This window comes from Oncorhynchus clarkii, chromosome 30 (genome assembly GCF_045791955.1).
Source record: "Oncorhynchus clarkii lewisi isolate Uvic-CL-2024 chromosome 30, UVic_Ocla_1.0, whole genome shotgun sequence".
NCBI lineage: Eukaryota > Metazoa > Chordata > Actinopteri > Salmoniformes > Salmonidae > Oncorhynchus > Oncorhynchus clarkii.
Window position 1 is genome coordinate 7,660,544 of NC_092176.1, and position 17,492 is coordinate 7,678,035.

The 17,492-nt window shown below is 43.6% G+C and overlaps 1 protein-coding gene across 1 annotated transcript in view; it reads left to right on the forward strand.

Moving 5' to 3' along the window:
• LOC139389322 (mevalonate kinase-like) overlaps positions 1–16,085 on the forward strand; it is a 27,266-nt gene extending 11,181 nt beyond the window's left edge. Inside the window, exons 2-10 of the mRNA XM_071135988.1 lie at positions 1,258–1,405; positions 1,810–1,957; positions 2,751–2,906; positions 5,174–5,277; positions 5,646–5,691; positions 6,146–6,236; positions 7,644–7,763; positions 7,970–8,123; positions 15,031–16,085. Coding sequence (XP_070992089.1) covers positions 1,258–1,405; positions 1,810–1,957; positions 2,751–2,906; positions 5,174–5,277; positions 5,646–5,691; positions 6,146–6,236; positions 7,644–7,763; positions 7,970–8,123; positions 15,031–15,182 — 1,119 coding nt within the window. The 3' untranslated portion in view covers positions 15,183–16,085. The remainder of the gene's footprint in view (positions 1–1,257; positions 1,406–1,809; positions 1,958–2,750; positions 2,907–5,173; positions 5,278–5,645; positions 5,692–6,145; positions 6,237–7,643; positions 7,764–7,969; positions 8,124–15,030) is intronic.
• Positions 16,086–17,492: the final 1,407 nt, after the last annotated feature.

Genomic DNA, 17,492 nt, shown 5'->3' on the forward strand with positions numbered 1-17,492 from the left:
CAGTGTCTGCATATCAATTGCAATACTTTCTGTAGTCGGTGCTGAGATTTCTCTCACTACGTCCCTTATCGCACTGCTGCCAGCAACGGGTTGGGTCTCATGTTCCCTCCCTTTCAGCGTTGCACCTGTACTGACACTGTAGCTCAGTTTCACCTCGCAAGGTTAGCAGATTTCACCACCTTCTCATTTAATTTCTCAAAGTATTCCCATACAGGATTTTGCTGCTGCCGCTTCACTGTCTCACTCTGACATTTTTCCAACTGTTAATGACGAGCGGAGCGCTTTATATCCGTGGCAAATAATTTTAAAGATACGGATTTCCTCCTAACGTTACAGCATTGCTGCATTAGGTATTTGTTTAATTCGTTTCCCCCCCTTTATGATGGTGATCGGGACCTGTTAGTGCTAAGTTAACTGCACTGTGATTTTAATTTTGTGAAAAACTAAAACGATTGGTTAGGGAGCTTTTCTAAAAGTTAACGATCCTAATTGAATTTATACGTCACACCCCTAATACACAGTAGAGCCCACTAGAGTTGAGTACACTACACTATAATGAACTATACTGTACTCTACTGAGCTCTTCTGTGCTGCCCAAACTTGTGGAACATATAGACACGTCTATGATTGGTTCAGATTTGTGTAGGATAATACCCAGATATGCAAAATAAGGATATTGCATATTTCTGCCTTTGTGTACCTGTTGAGGATACGTCACCATGAAGAGAATGACATCCATAACCATAATTATGCATTTTTGTGCAGTACAGAACAGAAACCCATGATGTAATTCTTTACCGCAATGCTGTTCCCTGGTGTAAATCCAGTTCAGTTACTGTAGTTCAATAACCAAAATAGTTTTTGTTCTAAGTCAAGGTGTCATCATAGCTGACACCTCATTATTTTCTGCAGAAATATTTTAATCTTAATTCAGAGCAGATATTTAAGAGTTTTTGTAAAATGGTCACAAAAAAACAGTGGCAGATCTCCACAGTTTTAATAGTACGTGTGCTTTGGAAACATTTTCTGTGTAAATTGTTGAAAGTATTCATTGTGCGTAGAGTTTGTATGGTTTGTTCAACTTTGAATTTTTTTTTTTTTTTTGGCATAGGTAACATTTTAAGTGAACAACCTGAGTCTCAGTGCAACTCCTTTACCATGGAATTGCCCCCAGGCTAATACAACATCTTTATACACTCATGTATTCATGAAACCACAACAACAATTCAGAGGTTTGTTTTCTTCAACCCCTGCTAGGTGGCTCTGGCTGTGAGTTTGAACCTGCGCACATACCTACGGTTGCAAGCCACATCCACCAGTAAAGTCTGCATCAATCTCCCCAACATCAACACTTTCCTCAGCTGGGATGTGACCAAGTTGAAGCAGCTGCTTCCTGACTCTGGAGGTGAGAGGTGCTTTCTGGCTGGAGGATTGAAATGTACTGTAGTGAATTTGAAGAGGTGGTCTGAGTGGGATTGGAACCCTGGTCCCTGTGACTCAGTCCAACACCTTAGCCATTACACCAAGAGGCTTAAACCTCCTGACAAGGTAGGTGTTGTACTAAGTTTGCTACACTACCCCCTTGGAAAGTCATATCCTTGTGTCCGTGCTATGGGACATAATGGCCTCCCAGCAGCTCCATTCCACTTCTGACACCAATGCAGCAAATTTGGGAGAGAGCCTGAACTGGACTTGAACCCCAAAACTATTGGTCAAGCTGTAAAACAACAGCTCAAAATATAATTGTTGGTTTGCTTTGTTTTTATTCTTCTATGGTAATGTTGTCTATTTTTGTAATTCTGCTTACAGCCGAGCTGGGGAATGTGAATGAGCTTGATGCAGAGCTTGTCAGGAGGCTGCGAGACTTGGTTGGTGTATCAAATGGAACCTTGGATACTCGCAGCATGGCCATCTTAGCCTTCCTCTACATCTACCTCTCTGTCTTTGCTGGGTCAGGGTAAGAATTGAAATTGATAGAGATAATTTATATAGGAGTGTTAACATAGGATAATTCTAATCTTGACACCCAAGAACCAAACCTCTAATGAACAATACAGACCCCATGCTAGTGAGGAAGACTTAGGCAGCTGGGAGCTGGGCGGATGCTAAAGAGTAGGCCTAATCGGGGCTGACGCGGGCAGCGCTAGGCTAGCGTGTTTGAGAGAGGAGTGGACGGGCTCTGACAGGACGGACAGCCACTAATTAGAGGCTGGCACTGGGCCCCCGCTGCAGCCTTAACAAGTCTGGATGTGTTTGTCCCTGGGGAGAAGAGCTCCACAATTAGTTTAGAGCACCCGCGTTTCCTGTCTGCCCAAAAGGAGTCTGACTGTCATGGACATTGACAGCGGAGCAAGTCTACTCAGCTCACACCCATGCACATATGCACACCACACTAGTCATTCCCGAGGGAAAGTACTGCTGTGCCTCGGTCCTTTGGCCTGTTTGATTAAGATCACAGGAAGTGTGCTTTCTGGATATTTTTGCTGTATGAGCTGTTGCAAAGTGTGAGGTTTTTGTGTGAGATGGGTGCCCAAAAGCCTCTTACGAACAGTAGTAGGTACAATCAATAGCCCAGTTTTAAAGTGATTTCATGGAAAGTGTTTATTTATTGTATCTTTTCCACCCAAATTATATACTTTTCTCCCTAGCCTATCTTAGTCTTAATAAATCATACTACTTTCCTATTCCTAGATATAAGCACATCTAAGCTGAGAATGAGAATTTGGTTCATGGTTCTTGCTCCATCGCAGGGGGTTACCCAGCCTGACTGTGTCTGTGTGGTCAGAGTTGCCAACTGGAGCGGGTCTGGGGTCAAGTGCTGCCTACTCTGTGTGCCTGGCTGCAGCTCTGCTCTCTGCCAGTGGGACCATCCCTTCTCTACTGAGTGACCAGGAAAGCACAGCCAGGTAATGACTGCACAACAAATTGTCTACTAGATCTAATAACATTGCAACATTTAAATTGTCTATTGGAACAATGTAAGCCATATTTGTCTTAGTCTGCATGTACTGTAGTTTTATGTAGAGTACTTGCACCACTCAATGCACAGTCAGACAATGCACGGTTTTCTCACCGTAATGTATGTCCTAATATATACAGTGGGGTAAAAAAGTATTTAGTCAGCCACCAAAGTTCTCCCACTTAAAAAGATGAGAGGTCTGTAATTTTCATCATAGGTACACTTCAACTATGACAGACAAATTGAGAAAAAAAAAATCCAGAAAATCACATTGTAGGATTTGTAATGAATTTATTTGCAAATTATGGTGGAAAATAAGTATTTGGTCACCTACAAACAAGCAAGATTTCTGACTCTCACAGACCTGATACTTCTTCTTTAAGAGGCCTCCTCTGTCCTCCACTCGTTACCTGTATTAATGGCACCTGTTTGAACTTGTTATCAGTATAAAAGACACCTGTCCACAACCTCAAACAGTCATACTCCAAACTCCACTATGGCCAAGACCAAAGAGCTGTCAAAGGACACCAGAAAAAAAATTGTAGACCTGCACCAGGCTGGGAAGACTGAATCTGCAATAGGTAAGCAGCTTAGTTTGAATAAATCAACTGTGGGAGCAATTGTTAGGAAATGGAAGACATACAAGACCACTGATAATCTCCCTCGATCTGGGGATCTCACCCCGTGGGGTCAAAATGATCACAAGAACGGTGAGCAAAAATCCCAGAACCACACAGGGGGACCTAGTGAATGACCTGCAGAGAGCTGGGACCAAAGTAACAAAGCCTACCATCAGTAACACACTACGCCGCCAGGGCCTCAAATCCTGCAGTGCCAGACGTGTCCCCCTGCTTAAGCCAGTACATCTCCAGGCCCGTCTGAAGTTTGCTAGAGAGCATTTGGATGATCCAGAAGAAGATTGGGAGAATGTCATATGGTCAGATGAAACCAAAATTGAACTTTTTGGTAAAAACTCAACTCGTCGTGTTTGGAGGACTGTGAAGCATGGGTGTGGAAAACCATGCTTTGGGGCTGTTTTTCTGCAAAGGGACCAGGACGACTGATCCGTGTAAAGTAAAGAATGAATGGGGCCATGTATCGTGAGATTTTGAGTGAAAACCTCCTTCCATCAGCAAGGGCATTGAAGATGAAACGTGGCTGGGTCTTTCAGCATGACAATGATCCCAAACACACCGCCTGGGCAACGAAGGAGTGGCTTCGTAAGAAGCATTTCAAGGTCCTGGAGTGGCCTAGCCAGTCTCCAGATCGCAACCCCATAGAAAATCTTTGGAGGGAGTTGAAAGTCCATGTTGCCCAGCAACAGCCCCAAAACATCACTGCTCTAGAGGAGATCTGCATGGAGGAATGGGCCAAAATACTAGCAACAGTGTGTGAAAACCTTACAGAAAACATTTGACCTCTGTCATTGCCAACAAAGGGTATATAGCAAAGTATTGAGATAAACTTTTGTTAATGACCAAATACTTATTTTCCACCATAATTTGCAAATAAATTCATAAAAAATCCTACAATGTGATTTTCTGGATTTTTTTTTTCTAATTTTGTCTGTCATAGTTGAAGTGTACCTATGATGACAATTACAGGCCTCTCTCATCTTTTTAAGTGGGAGAACTTGCACAATTGGTGGCTGACTAAATACTTTTTTGCCCCACTGTATACCTGCCCACAATGTAAATGATTTACTTCTGTTTGGTCGCAGTTTCTCCAGTATTTGTAATTCATTTGTAGTTTTAAGGTTATGAAAAATGGCACGTTTTTCCAGAAGAATTCTTGCCATTGTGTTGTCAGTGGTACAGTGGGTTCTACATATTGTTTTCCAGTCTTCTTCAGAGATGTTGGTCGTTTTCAAATCCCATTTTTTTTTTTTATATAAACTTTTTTATCCGTTATTTTATCAGGTAAATTGACTGAGAACACATTCTCATTTGCAGCAACAACCTGGGGAATAGTTACAGGATGAATGAGCCAATTGTAAACTGTTTTATCTCACATGTATTGGGTACTGCCGCCACTGAAGGATGCTATTCCAAAAATCAGTTAGGACTTTGTTACTGATGTCCTCACATGTTAGTATGGGTCGGGCTCATCACAAGCACAGACTGAAGGACAGCAGGGCAATGCTGATGGGGCTTGAATGCCCAGTGTACATTGTCATTGTAATCATCTCTACTATATTTCATCATGTTTCACCAGGTGGGGTGAGGTGGAGATGGAGCTGATCAACAGGTGGGCGTTTCAGGGGGAGAGGATCATCCATGGGAACCCGTCGGGGGTGGACAACGCCGTGGGGACATGGGGTAAGACCCAGATCCCTCTGCCTTTTGCACGCAACACCACAGACACCACAGTACCACACAGCTTTGCATTGTGATGTATGATACCATGAACTGTGTATGTGGACACTACAACGGAATGATATGATACAATCTGCAGACGAAAAATGTTGCCAGAACTCAGTGTTGTAGGGATTTATCTTGTTGTAGGATCTCTGTGAGAAGGCAGACGTTATTTGTGCGGATGTTACAGTAAACGGAGGGGAAATGTGCTGCACTATTCCTTTGTGTGTTGCGAGGGCTGTTTTGCGGTCAGAAAATGTATGCTCTATTGTGTTCTTTATTTTCATCCGATGCCCATTTCTTTCACTTTGTTTTGACTCTTTGTTTAGGTGGCATATTGAGATACCATTCTGGGAAAATAACACCCCTAAACAGGTACTGAACAGTTTTTTGCTTAACAAATCACCTTTCCATGAATATGCTCGCTGGGCCTAATTTACATTGACAGATTTACAGACTGTGATAGCAGACATCATTTTAAAGTAGTCTACTGGGTTGGGAAGGGATCCCAGAATGTTATCCAGGTCAGTGGGGGGGGGGGGGGGGGTGTGTCAGCCTGTGAATTATACACTTGAGCGAACATTCCAGCAGGGCAGGTGGAATTTAAATCCCCAAGTGAAGTTGAAATTGACTACTTTAGAATGAAGACGGCGTTGCCCATGCTGTCACAAGAGTGGTCAATGGAAAAGATAGGCGATGCTCCCTCTGTGGACTCTACTATTGCCACTCGTATGAGGGAACCCATAACAGTAGCAACACCTGGACAAATACAGGTGCATCATGTGGTATTATATTGCTAACCTGCCTTTTTTTATTTTCCCATTTGCAGGGTCCCAATGTTAAGGATCCTACTCACAAACACCAAGGTCCCTCGCAGCACCAAGGTACTTGTTGCTGGAGTGAAGGACAAAATGAACAAGGTACTAAATGGCTGCCATCTCATCTCCCCTGTGTTCACCTCCCCAGCCCTGTAATTAGTGTAATCGCCTGTGCTTTCATTTGTATGGGAAAGGCACTCTGGTGCCTGGCATTGAGTGCCTTTGGGTCATTCCATGTCATTTCAATCACTTTCTGACTGCACAACTTTTTAGATTTCAACAAACCTTCCGTACATGTTTGCCCGTGGTAGAAGTTGTCAGAAAGTGACATTTTGGACCTGAATGCCAAAACATTCAGGAGATAGAGGTGCTCAAACCACCCTACCATGGGCAAACATGTACCACCCTACATGTAAACCACCCTACCATCAATGAAAAATATAAATGTTTGAGTTTGATATAATCTTACAAACAGGGTTGTCAAAAAGTTTTTTTTTTTTTTTACCTTTAAAATTAATAATCTAAATGTGATTTATTTTAATTTTAAATACAGTATCTGTTGTAGCTTAGATACAATTGTACATAATCCGAGGTGTTTGTGTTGTGCCCACCATTGGTTGAGACAGCATGCTCTTGAATACTTTTGTCATGTTTTGGCTGATTTAATGAACAAAAAAATTCTACTTTCAAAATGGTTGGAAAGATGGTTGGAGGTCCACACATCAGAGAATGATGACCTGAGTAGGAATATTCATTGTTTTAAAATAAACTGTCAATCTTCCACAGTAAACCTATTGAAATCATAGAAATATAGATAATAGAATAGACATTTCCATTCAAGTTGAAATTCAACGGGGGGTGGACTGGTGTCCATCTTTCTGTTAGTAATTGAAATGGAAATACATCCCGTTCTATGAATTCTGTTTCTATGACTGCAACGACACCCCCCCTCCCCCTGTATTCAAAAAATTATTTGACAACCCTTTTTGTAAGCTCAATCTCCTGAATCTTTGGGCATTCAAAGAGTCCCTTTCTGAACACTTCTGACATGGCCAAACATGTTTGGAAGGTTTTTTTTAAATCTAAAGGGGTGCAGTCAGAAAGTAATTGAATTCATATGGAATGGCCAGTTCATAAAACATGGAGATGAAGCACTCCGCTAGCACCCCTGTGTAGCGTTGCCTTGACGACACCCACAGGGGTGAGCACTTCTGTTCTGTTAGATCGACATAGGTGGTGTTACTGGCAGTGTTATGATTGGGGGGGGGGAGCAAGCAATGTTTTTCACTCAGCACTGAGTGACTGGCTTTTTGTGTTGCTGCTGTACGGTATCAGACTGTTTAAATGATTATGACCACTAGATGAGATATGAGTATTTGCTGCCGTAGTCTGCACTGTGGACTTCCTTTAGTATATTTAGTGTTGTTCAATTCCTTTACATTCAATTCCCAATTATTTGTAAAAAGTATTAATTCTATGTTTATTTGCTGTCCCCCCCCCCCCCCTCAGTTTCCCTCTATTATAAACCCTGTACTGGAATCTGTGAATGCAGTCTCCTGCACCTGCGAGCAGACCTTATCAGAGATGACCAACGACACCCCCACACCAGAGCACTACAATATCCTGGAGGTACCGTATGGAAATGCATGCACACGTTGCCTATGGACAGTGTGTCCTGGTGCTGCAGACACACTACCAGTGTGACACAGTGTAGAAATGATTCCCTTCCTCTTACACACGGTAAAGACTACAGCTGCATGAAAAGACAAAATAGTATTTTCATGCAAAAAAAAAAGCTCAAATAAAAATGACAGCTGCTATTATGTCTACCGTAGGAACTCATTGACATCAACCAGCACCACCTGAATGTGATGGGTGTAGGACACCCGGCCCTGGACACCCTGTGCCGCGTCACCTTGGCCAGAGGGCTACACAGCAAGCTGACTGGTGCCGGCGGAGGGGGCTGTGGTATCACCCTGCTTAGACCAGGTACTGTAGCTCGCTATCTACTTACCTCCCTATCTGGCTTACAGTAATCAGGTGGGGGGGGGGGGGGGCCTGTCCCTATTTGTTCTTACACTGCATCGCCATCATCTTTGGTCCTCACCTTCATTTTGGGTTAGAGAGTTACCATTTTCTATTTGTAATGAATCCTTTTAAAAGTGAGAGATCTATGAAAGGACATCTGTAGATTTGGCTCCATTGTATTGATTGGATGTGGGGGTGGGGGTGGGGGTGGGTCCCTTCCTGCTGGAATTATTGTATGTCCTGGAAATCTCTACCTTAGTCGTCCTTATCTTCTTCCTCGTTTTAGGGAAAAGCTCTGTAGTCTCAAACCGACGGCGTAGAGAAGTAGGGATATGTCAGTACGCCAAGAGAGTGACAAACAGGATCCTATCTTCCACAAAAACAAAACAGGCAGAGAACCTGTCTGAATCCACTGCCTTCTTTGTTTATGCCTGCAGCCTGTAACACGTTGCATTTTAAATCAGCTAAAGATCTCCTAAATATATCCCCAACTGATGTTGATTTGCTTTGTTGTACTAGCAAGCAAGTGTTGCACATTTTTGTGGTTTGAAGCTATTTTCCAAAAAGTTTACTTAAGTGTCTGTTTTCCCTCCCAGTGCTCTCAGATCAGCTTTGGGCTTAAAGGCTTTGATTTGAGGTAGAGCAGGGACGAGCATGCAGTAAAGTAACCTGCTATCCTCCTGCCTTGTTAAAATCCACCACTGTCTGGTGACGTGCTAAATATTTATAATTTCTTTGCTGATGAGCATTGTAATGTTTTTTCCTCCACATAGAGATGTACTTTAGCTTATGGTTGGCTCTTCAGCTAAGTAAATACTACTATTACTAATAATACAGTATATGCTATTTCGCAGATGCTTTTCATCCAAAGCAGCAAGTGAGAGCATCATTTTTTTTAGTATAGTTGACCCCTAATGGGAATTGAACCCACAACCCTGGAGTTGCTAGTGCCACTCAATTTCCAACTTATGCCAGTCATACACTACACGGTTTCGCCACGTTTTTGCTGTCCCAGGCTAATTTTCATGATAGGGGTGAAATCCCATGAACTTGGGCTAGTGTCAGTACGTCAGGACTTGTGTAGTTTGAGCGGATCAAGGACTCAACAATGATGGCTGTTCCATTCATCAGACCCCTGTTGGTTGTGCGTCTTGTAGTATGAGCATTGCTACGATGCGATTAGACAAGGACTACTTCTAATAGCCAATGAGCACTCAGCATGTGAGATCAAATCAATGATGGCTAACACGGAACCCAAACCGTTTGCGCGCGTGCGCCATCGTGCATAAATGTATTTTGTCCCCCCACACCAAACGCGATCACGACACGCATGTTAAAATATCAAAACAAACTCTGAATAGACCTATCGGACATTTTTTTTTTCTTTTCTTGGGCCTCTATAACTATATCAATTTTTTTTTGCGAATTGGATTGATCCCCTCTACCACACGGAACCCCACTAATCCTACCGATGGAAACGCATGAGGTGGCTAAAAACAGACCTCCATCCTATGCTAGCTTGCTACCGATGGCCCGGCTAGCTGTCTGAATTGCCGTGACCCCAACCAACCTCACTACTCACTGGACCCTTTTGATCACTTGACTAAGCATGCCTCTCCTTAATGTCAAAATGCCTTGTCCATTGCTGTTCTGGTTAGTGTTTATTGGCTAATTTGACTGTAGAGCCTCTAGTCCTGCTCTCTATACCTTATCCAACCTATTACTTCCACCACTCACACATGCGATGACATCTCCTGGTTTCAATGATGTTTCTAGAGACAATATCTCTCTCATCATCACTCAATACCTAGGTTTACCTCCACTGTATTCACATCCTACCATACCTTTGTCTGAACAGTATACCTTGAAGCTATTTTATACCTTGAAGCTATTTTATCGCCCCCAGAAACAACCTCTTACTCTCTGTTCCAGACGTTCTAGACGACCAATTCTCATTGCTTTTAGCCGTACCCTTATCCTACTCCTCCTCTTTTCCTCTGGTGATGTAGAGGTGAATCCAGGCCCTGCAGTGCCTAGCTTCACTCCTATTCCCCAGGCGCTCTCTTTTTTTTAAATTTTTTTTGAATTTTACCCCTTTTTCTCCCCAATTTTGTAGTATCCAATTGTTGTAGTAGCTACTATCTTGTCTCATCGCTACAACTCCCGTACGGGCTCGGGAGAGACGAAGGTTGAAAGTCATGCGTCCTCCGATACACAACCAACCAAGCCGCTGCTTCTTTAACACAGCGCACATCCAACCCGGAAGCCAGCCGCACCAATGCGCCGGAGGAAACACCGTGCACCTGGCCACCTTGGCTAGCGTACACTGCGCCCAGCCCGCCACAGGAGTCGCTGGTGCGCGATGAGACAAGGACACCCCTACCGACCAAGCCCTCCCTAACCCGGGCGACGCTAGGCCAATTGTGCGTCGCCCCACGGACCTCCCGGTCGCGGCCGGTTACGACAGAGCCTGGGCGCGAACCCAGGACTCTGATGGCACAGCTGGCGCTGCAGTACAGCGCCCTTAACCACTGCGCCACCCGGGAGGCCCCAGGCGCTCTCTTTTGATGACTTCTGTAACCGTAATAGCCTTGGTTTCATGCATGTTAACATTATAAGCCTCCCTAAGTTTGTTTTATTCACTGCTTTAGCCCACTCTGCCAACCCGGATGTTCTAGCTGTGTCTGAATCCTGGCTTAGGAAGACCACCAAAAATTCTGAAATTTTCATCCCAAACTACATTTTCAGACAAGATAGAACTGCCAAAGGGGGCGGTGTTGCAATCTACTGCAAAGATAGCCTGCAGAGTTCTGTCCTACTATCCAGGTCTGTACCCAAACAATTTGAACTTCTACTTTTAAAAATCCACCGCTCTAAAAACAAGTCTCTCATCGTTGCCGCCTGCTATAGACCACCCTCTGCCCCCAGCTGTGCTCTGGACACCATATGTGAACTGATTGTCCCCCATCTATCTTTAGAGCTCGTGCTGCTAGGCGACCTAAACTGGAACATGCTTAACACCCCAGCCATCCTACAATATAAGCTTGATGCCTTCAATCTCACACAAATTATCAATGAACCTACCAGGTACCTCCCCAAAGCCGTAAACACGGCCACCCTCATAGATATAATCCTAACCAACTTGCCCTCTAAATACACCTCTGCTGTCTTCAACCAAAATCTCAGCGATCACTGCCTCATTGCCTGCATCCGTAATGGGTCAGCGGTCAAACGACCTCCACTCATCACTGTCAAACGCTCCCTGAAACACTTCAGCGAGCAGGCCTTTCTAATCGACCTGGCCGGGGTATCCTGGAAGGATATTGATCTCATCCCGTCAGTAGAGGATGCCTGGTTATTTTTTTTAAATGCCTTCCTAACCATCTTAAATAAGCATGCCCCATTCAAGAAATTTAGAACCACTATAATTGAGAATTTCAATAAGCATTTTTCTACGGCTGGCCATGCTTTCCACCTGGCTACCCCTAGCCCGGTCAACAGCACTGCACCCCCCACAGCAACTCGCCCAAGCCTTCCCCATTTCTCCTTCTCCCAAATCCAGTCAGCTGATGTTCTGAAAGAGCTGCAAAATCTGGACCCCTACAAATCAGCTGGGCTAGACAATCTGGACCCTTTCTTTCTAAAATTATCTGCCGAAATTGTTGCCACCCCTATTGCTAGCCTGTTCAACCTCTCTTTTGTGTCGTCTGAGATTCCCAAAGATTGGAAAGCAGCTGTGGTCATCCCCCTCTTCAAAGGGAGGGACACTCTTGACCCAAACTGCTATAGACCTATATCTATCCTACCCTGCCTTTCTAAGGTCTTCGAAAGCCAAGTCAACAAACAGATTACCGACCATTTCGAATCTCACCATACCCTCTCTGCTATACAATCTGGTTTCAGAGCTGGTCATGGGTGCACCTCAGCCACGCTCAAGGTCCTAAACGATATCTTAACCGCCATCGATAAGAAACATTACTGTGCAGCCGTATTCATTGATCTGACCAAGGCTTTCGACTCTGTCAATCACCACATCCTCATCGGCAGACTCGACAGCCTTGGTTTCTCAAATGATTGCCTCGCTTGGTTCACCAACTACTTCTGAGTTTGAGTTTATTTTTTATTTTTACAGGGACAGTGCACATTAATCAACGTTTCAGTAAAAGTGCCGGTTTTAGCCAGCCGGCTAATTTTCAACCGCAGTCCCTGGGCAGGTTATTAAAAACAATTACAATATAGACAATAGCAGCATAGAACAAGCAAGACATAGCAACATAGGACAAGCAATACATAGCATACAGACAGAGCAACATAGGACAAGCAAGACGCAGCATACAGACAGTGCAACATAAAACAAAAGGCAGCAAGACAAAATTCATAAAAGCAACAAAGTGTTTCCACACCTCACAAGCTACAGACAACAGACAACATGGAAAGCGGCAACACACAGCTAGGGACCATGTTCACAAATCTGATTGACCTTTAGCCATGTCTTCAAGCATTTTGTGAAAGTGTGATATGTGGTGCAGTTATGTGTGTCTGATGGCAGTGTATTCCAGACATGGGAAGCTCTCACAGAGAATGCAGATTTACTAAAGGTGCTTTTCCTTAGGGGAACTATACAGTCACCTCTCATGGCAGACCTTGTGGATCTGCTGCCATATGTCTGGGTTTTCTGTTTAACAAAAATATTGAGTGGAGGGGGAGCCAGGCCATTAAGGATCTTGAATACAAGACATGCGTCGGTGTATTGCACAAGATTTTCCCAACTCAAGAGCTCATGCTTTCTAAGGATGTGACAATGATGATGGCTATTGGGCTTCCTATCTAGCACTTTGAGAGCCTGTTTGTAGACAGACTGAATAGGTTTTAATGTTGTACAGCAAGCTTGGGCCCAACTAGTCAAGCAGTATGTTAAGTGGGGGAGTATCATAGATTTGAAGTACAGTTTTGCTACCTCTGTAGTCAAACAATTTCGTATAAATCGGAAATTAGCTAGGTTGAATTTGGTTATTTGAATTACCTTTTTATTTGAATTACCTTTTTTACCTTTTTCTCTGATAGAGTTCAGTGTGTCAAATCGGAGGGGAGGGTCTGTTGTCCGGACCTCTGGCAGTCTCTATGGGGGTGCCACAGGGTTCAATTCTTGGACTGACTCTCTTCTCTGTATACATCAATGATGTCGCTCTTTCTGCTGGTGAGTCTTTGATCCACCTCTACGCAGACGACACCATTCTGTATACTTCTGGCCCTTCTTTGGACACTGTGTTAACAACCCTCCAGGCAAGCTTCAATGCCATACAACTCTCCTTCCATGGCCTCCAATTGCTCTTAAATACAAGTAAAACTAAATGCATGCTCTTCAACCGATCGCTGCCTGCACCTGACCGCCTGTCCAACATCACTACTCTGGATGACTCTGACTTAGAATACGTGGACAACTACAAATACCTAGGTGTCTGGTTAGACTGTAAACTCTCCTTCCAGACCCACATCAAACATCTCCAATCCAAAGTTAAATCTACAATTGGCTTCCTATTTCGCAACAAAGCATCCTTCACTCATGCTGCCAAACATACCCTTGTAACCATTGTAACCATCCTACCAATCCTCGACTTCGGCAATGTCATTTACAAAATAGCCTCCAATACCCTACTCAACAAATTGGATGCAGTCTATCACAGTGCCATCCGTTTTGTCACCAAAGCCCCATATACTACCCACCATTGCGACCTGTACGCTCTCGTTGGCTGGCCCTCGCTTCATACTCGTCGCCAAACCCACTGGCTCCATGTCATCTACAAGACCCTGCTAGGTAAAGTCCCCCCTTATCTCAGCTCGCTGGTCACCATAGCATCTCCCACCTGTAACACACGCTCCAGCAGGTATATCTCTCTAGTCATACCCCAAAACCAATTCTTTCTTTGGCCGCCTCTCCTTCCAGTGCTCTGTTGCTAATGACTGGAACGAACTACAAAAATCTCTGAAACTGGAAACACTTATCTCCCTCACTAGCTTTAAGCACCAACTGTCAGAGCAGCTCACAGATTACTGCACCTGTACATAGCCCACCTATAATTTAGCCCAAACAACTACCTATTTCCCTACTGTATTTATTTTATTTATTTTGCTCCCCATTATTTGTATTTCTACTTTGCACATTCTTCCACTGCAAATCTACCATTCCAGTGTTTTACTTTCTATATTGTATTTACTTTGCCACCATAGCCTTTTTTTGCCTTTACCTCCCTTATCTCACCTCATTTGCTCACATCGTATATAGACTTGTTTCTACTGTATTATTGACTGTATGTTTGTTTTACTCCATGTGTAACTCTGTGTCGTTGTATGTGTCTAACTGCTTTGCTTTATCTTGGCCAGGTCGCAATTGTAAATGAGAACTTGTTCTCAATTTGCCTACCTGGTTAAATAAAGGTGAAATAAAATAAATAAATAAAAAATAGCTCCCTTATTTGACACATTCACACCCTAAGTGTTTTTTTAAATATTTTTTTTACCCCTAGCCCTTAAACATTTTTTAAATCCAGTTATTTGTTTTGTCCCATTTATTTGGCACCGCTGGTATGCGCCCTTCTGCTGTTTGCTGGCGAGGGCTTTGTGAGCAGCTCTCACAGCGGCCATCAGACTCCCACAGCACAGAGCTCTAGGGTGCATCCAGGGCAAAGGGTGCCAATTGTGTAGCAGCCAAAGTCATTCTCAGAGATGAATTAGGTAAAAACCTACGCAGATGTAAACTAATCCTCTTGCACAGGAGGCACGCACGGAGGGGCAAACACTGTCGAGTTGTGTGTTTTGAATGTAGCTCACTGTTTGTGACTTTGTTTTTCTTTGTGATTTCCTCTGGTAGAAACGGAGTGCTCGGTGATCCAGAACACTATCCAGGACTTGAGAGACTGTGGCTATGACTGCTGGGAGACCAGTGTAGGTGCAGAAGGCGTGCAGCAGCACTCTCCCCTCGCCGTCAAAGAGGAGGCCCTGGAGGTTTTAGCACGCTACTGAGACCCACTGGCCATGGGTCTCCCCTTCCTATGGGTGAACAGGTGACGCTTTGCTCCATTACTTTGGCCTACCAAGTCTTCTATTGTTAAGGCCTGACAATTTCCAACAGAAGAGTTGGCTACAGCACAATACAGCATGGGACATGCATAAATGCTAATACAGCTTCTCTAACGACCAACCGTCAAGACAGCCTCTTTGTTTCAGGGGAGGACAGTTGCTAATCACCCACTCATCATATATTTTTCTGCCATTTCATGAGGTCATGGAACTAAGATTGTAGGGGCACTAGGCAGGTGATCACACCTCCCTTTTAAAATAAGTGATGTTCTAGTTTTCATTATTTGGTATGCACTGTAGCCCTCCCTATCCCCTGGCTTGAAATGATTGTTTACTAATGTGTATTTAAACTGTTTTTGGTTTAGCAGGAGCTTACCACGAAATTTCAAAAGAAGATGTTGCAAAAAAGCAAGATAAACCCAGTGCGTAGCAGTGTGTCTAGGTGCTAGTATTTAAAAACGAGTAAAAAATGCATTGAAAGAAGACAGGCGACCGACCTTGACTCCAGTGTATATTTGTTTTTCTTTTTAATATTAGCATTGCATCAAACTCAAAGTTGGTCACCTGATTTATTTTTCTTTTTTTCAGTTTGCAGTTTACGCTTGTTTTTGAATATCAATACCTTGGTTGACTTGTTCTTCGTTTCAAATGAGGGTGCTGTGAGCCATTTGTCGTATAGATGGCGTATAGATGGCATCAAAATGTAAGACCTCTTAACTGACATGAGCAAATCGTAGCGAAGAGATTGTCATTCAGTTTTTGCTTCAGGTGTTAATACAATGCCAAAGCAGATGCATTCCTAGGTATACAAACCTTTTTAAAACTGAAAATAAAATGTGCATAATTCTCTGTGTCACATAAGGGTAATTGTTTTCTCAATGTCCAAAGCAAAAATGTAATTCCTCCATATTTTTGGTGGCGAGAGACCATCTTTTGAAGACAGCCCCTCAAGCTCTTCTTTCCAAGAGATGAGTATGAACTTGAAAATGACAGCATTTCTCTGATTTCTTTGGTCATCAAATATGTCTGACATCACGCCACAGACCAAGAATTGCAAGGCCTTTAAAAATAACTATTGGTAGGTAGGCTACCTCTCTGCCTCCACCTTTCACATTGGTGTTCACGGTTGTAATATACACTCAGTGGCCAGTTTACTAGGTACTCCACTCGGTTCACGAAAAAGGTTCGCTACTACAGACAGTGAGTCACGTGTGGCTGTGGCTTGCTATATAAAGTAGGCAGACAGGCATCGAGACATTCAGTTACTGTTCGATTGAACGTTAGAATGGGCAAAATGAGTGACCTAAGCGACTCTGAGCATGGTATGATAATCGGTGCCAGACGCGCCAGTTCCAGTATCTAAGAAACAGCCGGCCTCCTGGGCTTTTCATGCACGACAGTGTCTAGGGTTTACCGAGAATGATGTGACAAACAAAAAACATCCAGTCAGTGGCAGTTTGGTGGGGGAAAACAGCCTGTTGATGAGAGGTCGAAGGGGAATGGCAAGAATTGTGCAAGCTAACAGGTGGGCCACAAACAAGCAAATAACGGTGCAGCACAACAGTGCGCAGAATGGCATCTCGGAACGCACAACTCGTCGGTCCTTGTCACGGATGGCCTATTGCAACAGACGACCACACCGGGTTCCACTCATATCAGCTAAAAACAAGAAGAAAAGCCTCTAGTGGGCACGCGATCACCAACACTGCCTGGTTCGATGAAACCTGTTTCCTGTTGCGTAACGCTGATGGTAGAGTCAGAATTTGGCTTAAGCAGCATAAGTCCATGGGTGTCAATGGTACAGGCTGGTGGCGGTTGAGCAACGTTTCCATGCCCCAAAGAATTCTGGCTTTTCTGGAGGCAAAGTGGTGTCCGACCTGGTACTAAATGGGTGTACCTAATAAACTGACCACTGAGTGTATATGAACCATGATGCTGGGATTGAAATATCTACTTTTTTGTTGTTGTCATTGTTCTACAGAAAATACTCATGTCAAAAAAAAATCTACAAATGAATGAAAACAAAAGAACTAAAATATAGTCGTTACATAAGTATTCACCCCTTTCGTTTGGACAAACACAAATTTGTTCAGGGGTCAAATTTGACTTAACAAATCACACAGTTACATGGTCCCTCCAGTCAATATAGAATGTCCAGATTCAACTACAAAGACCAGGGAGCCTCATAAAGAAGGGCAGTGATTGGTAGATGGGTAACAATAACAAATCAGACATTGAATATCACTTCAAGCA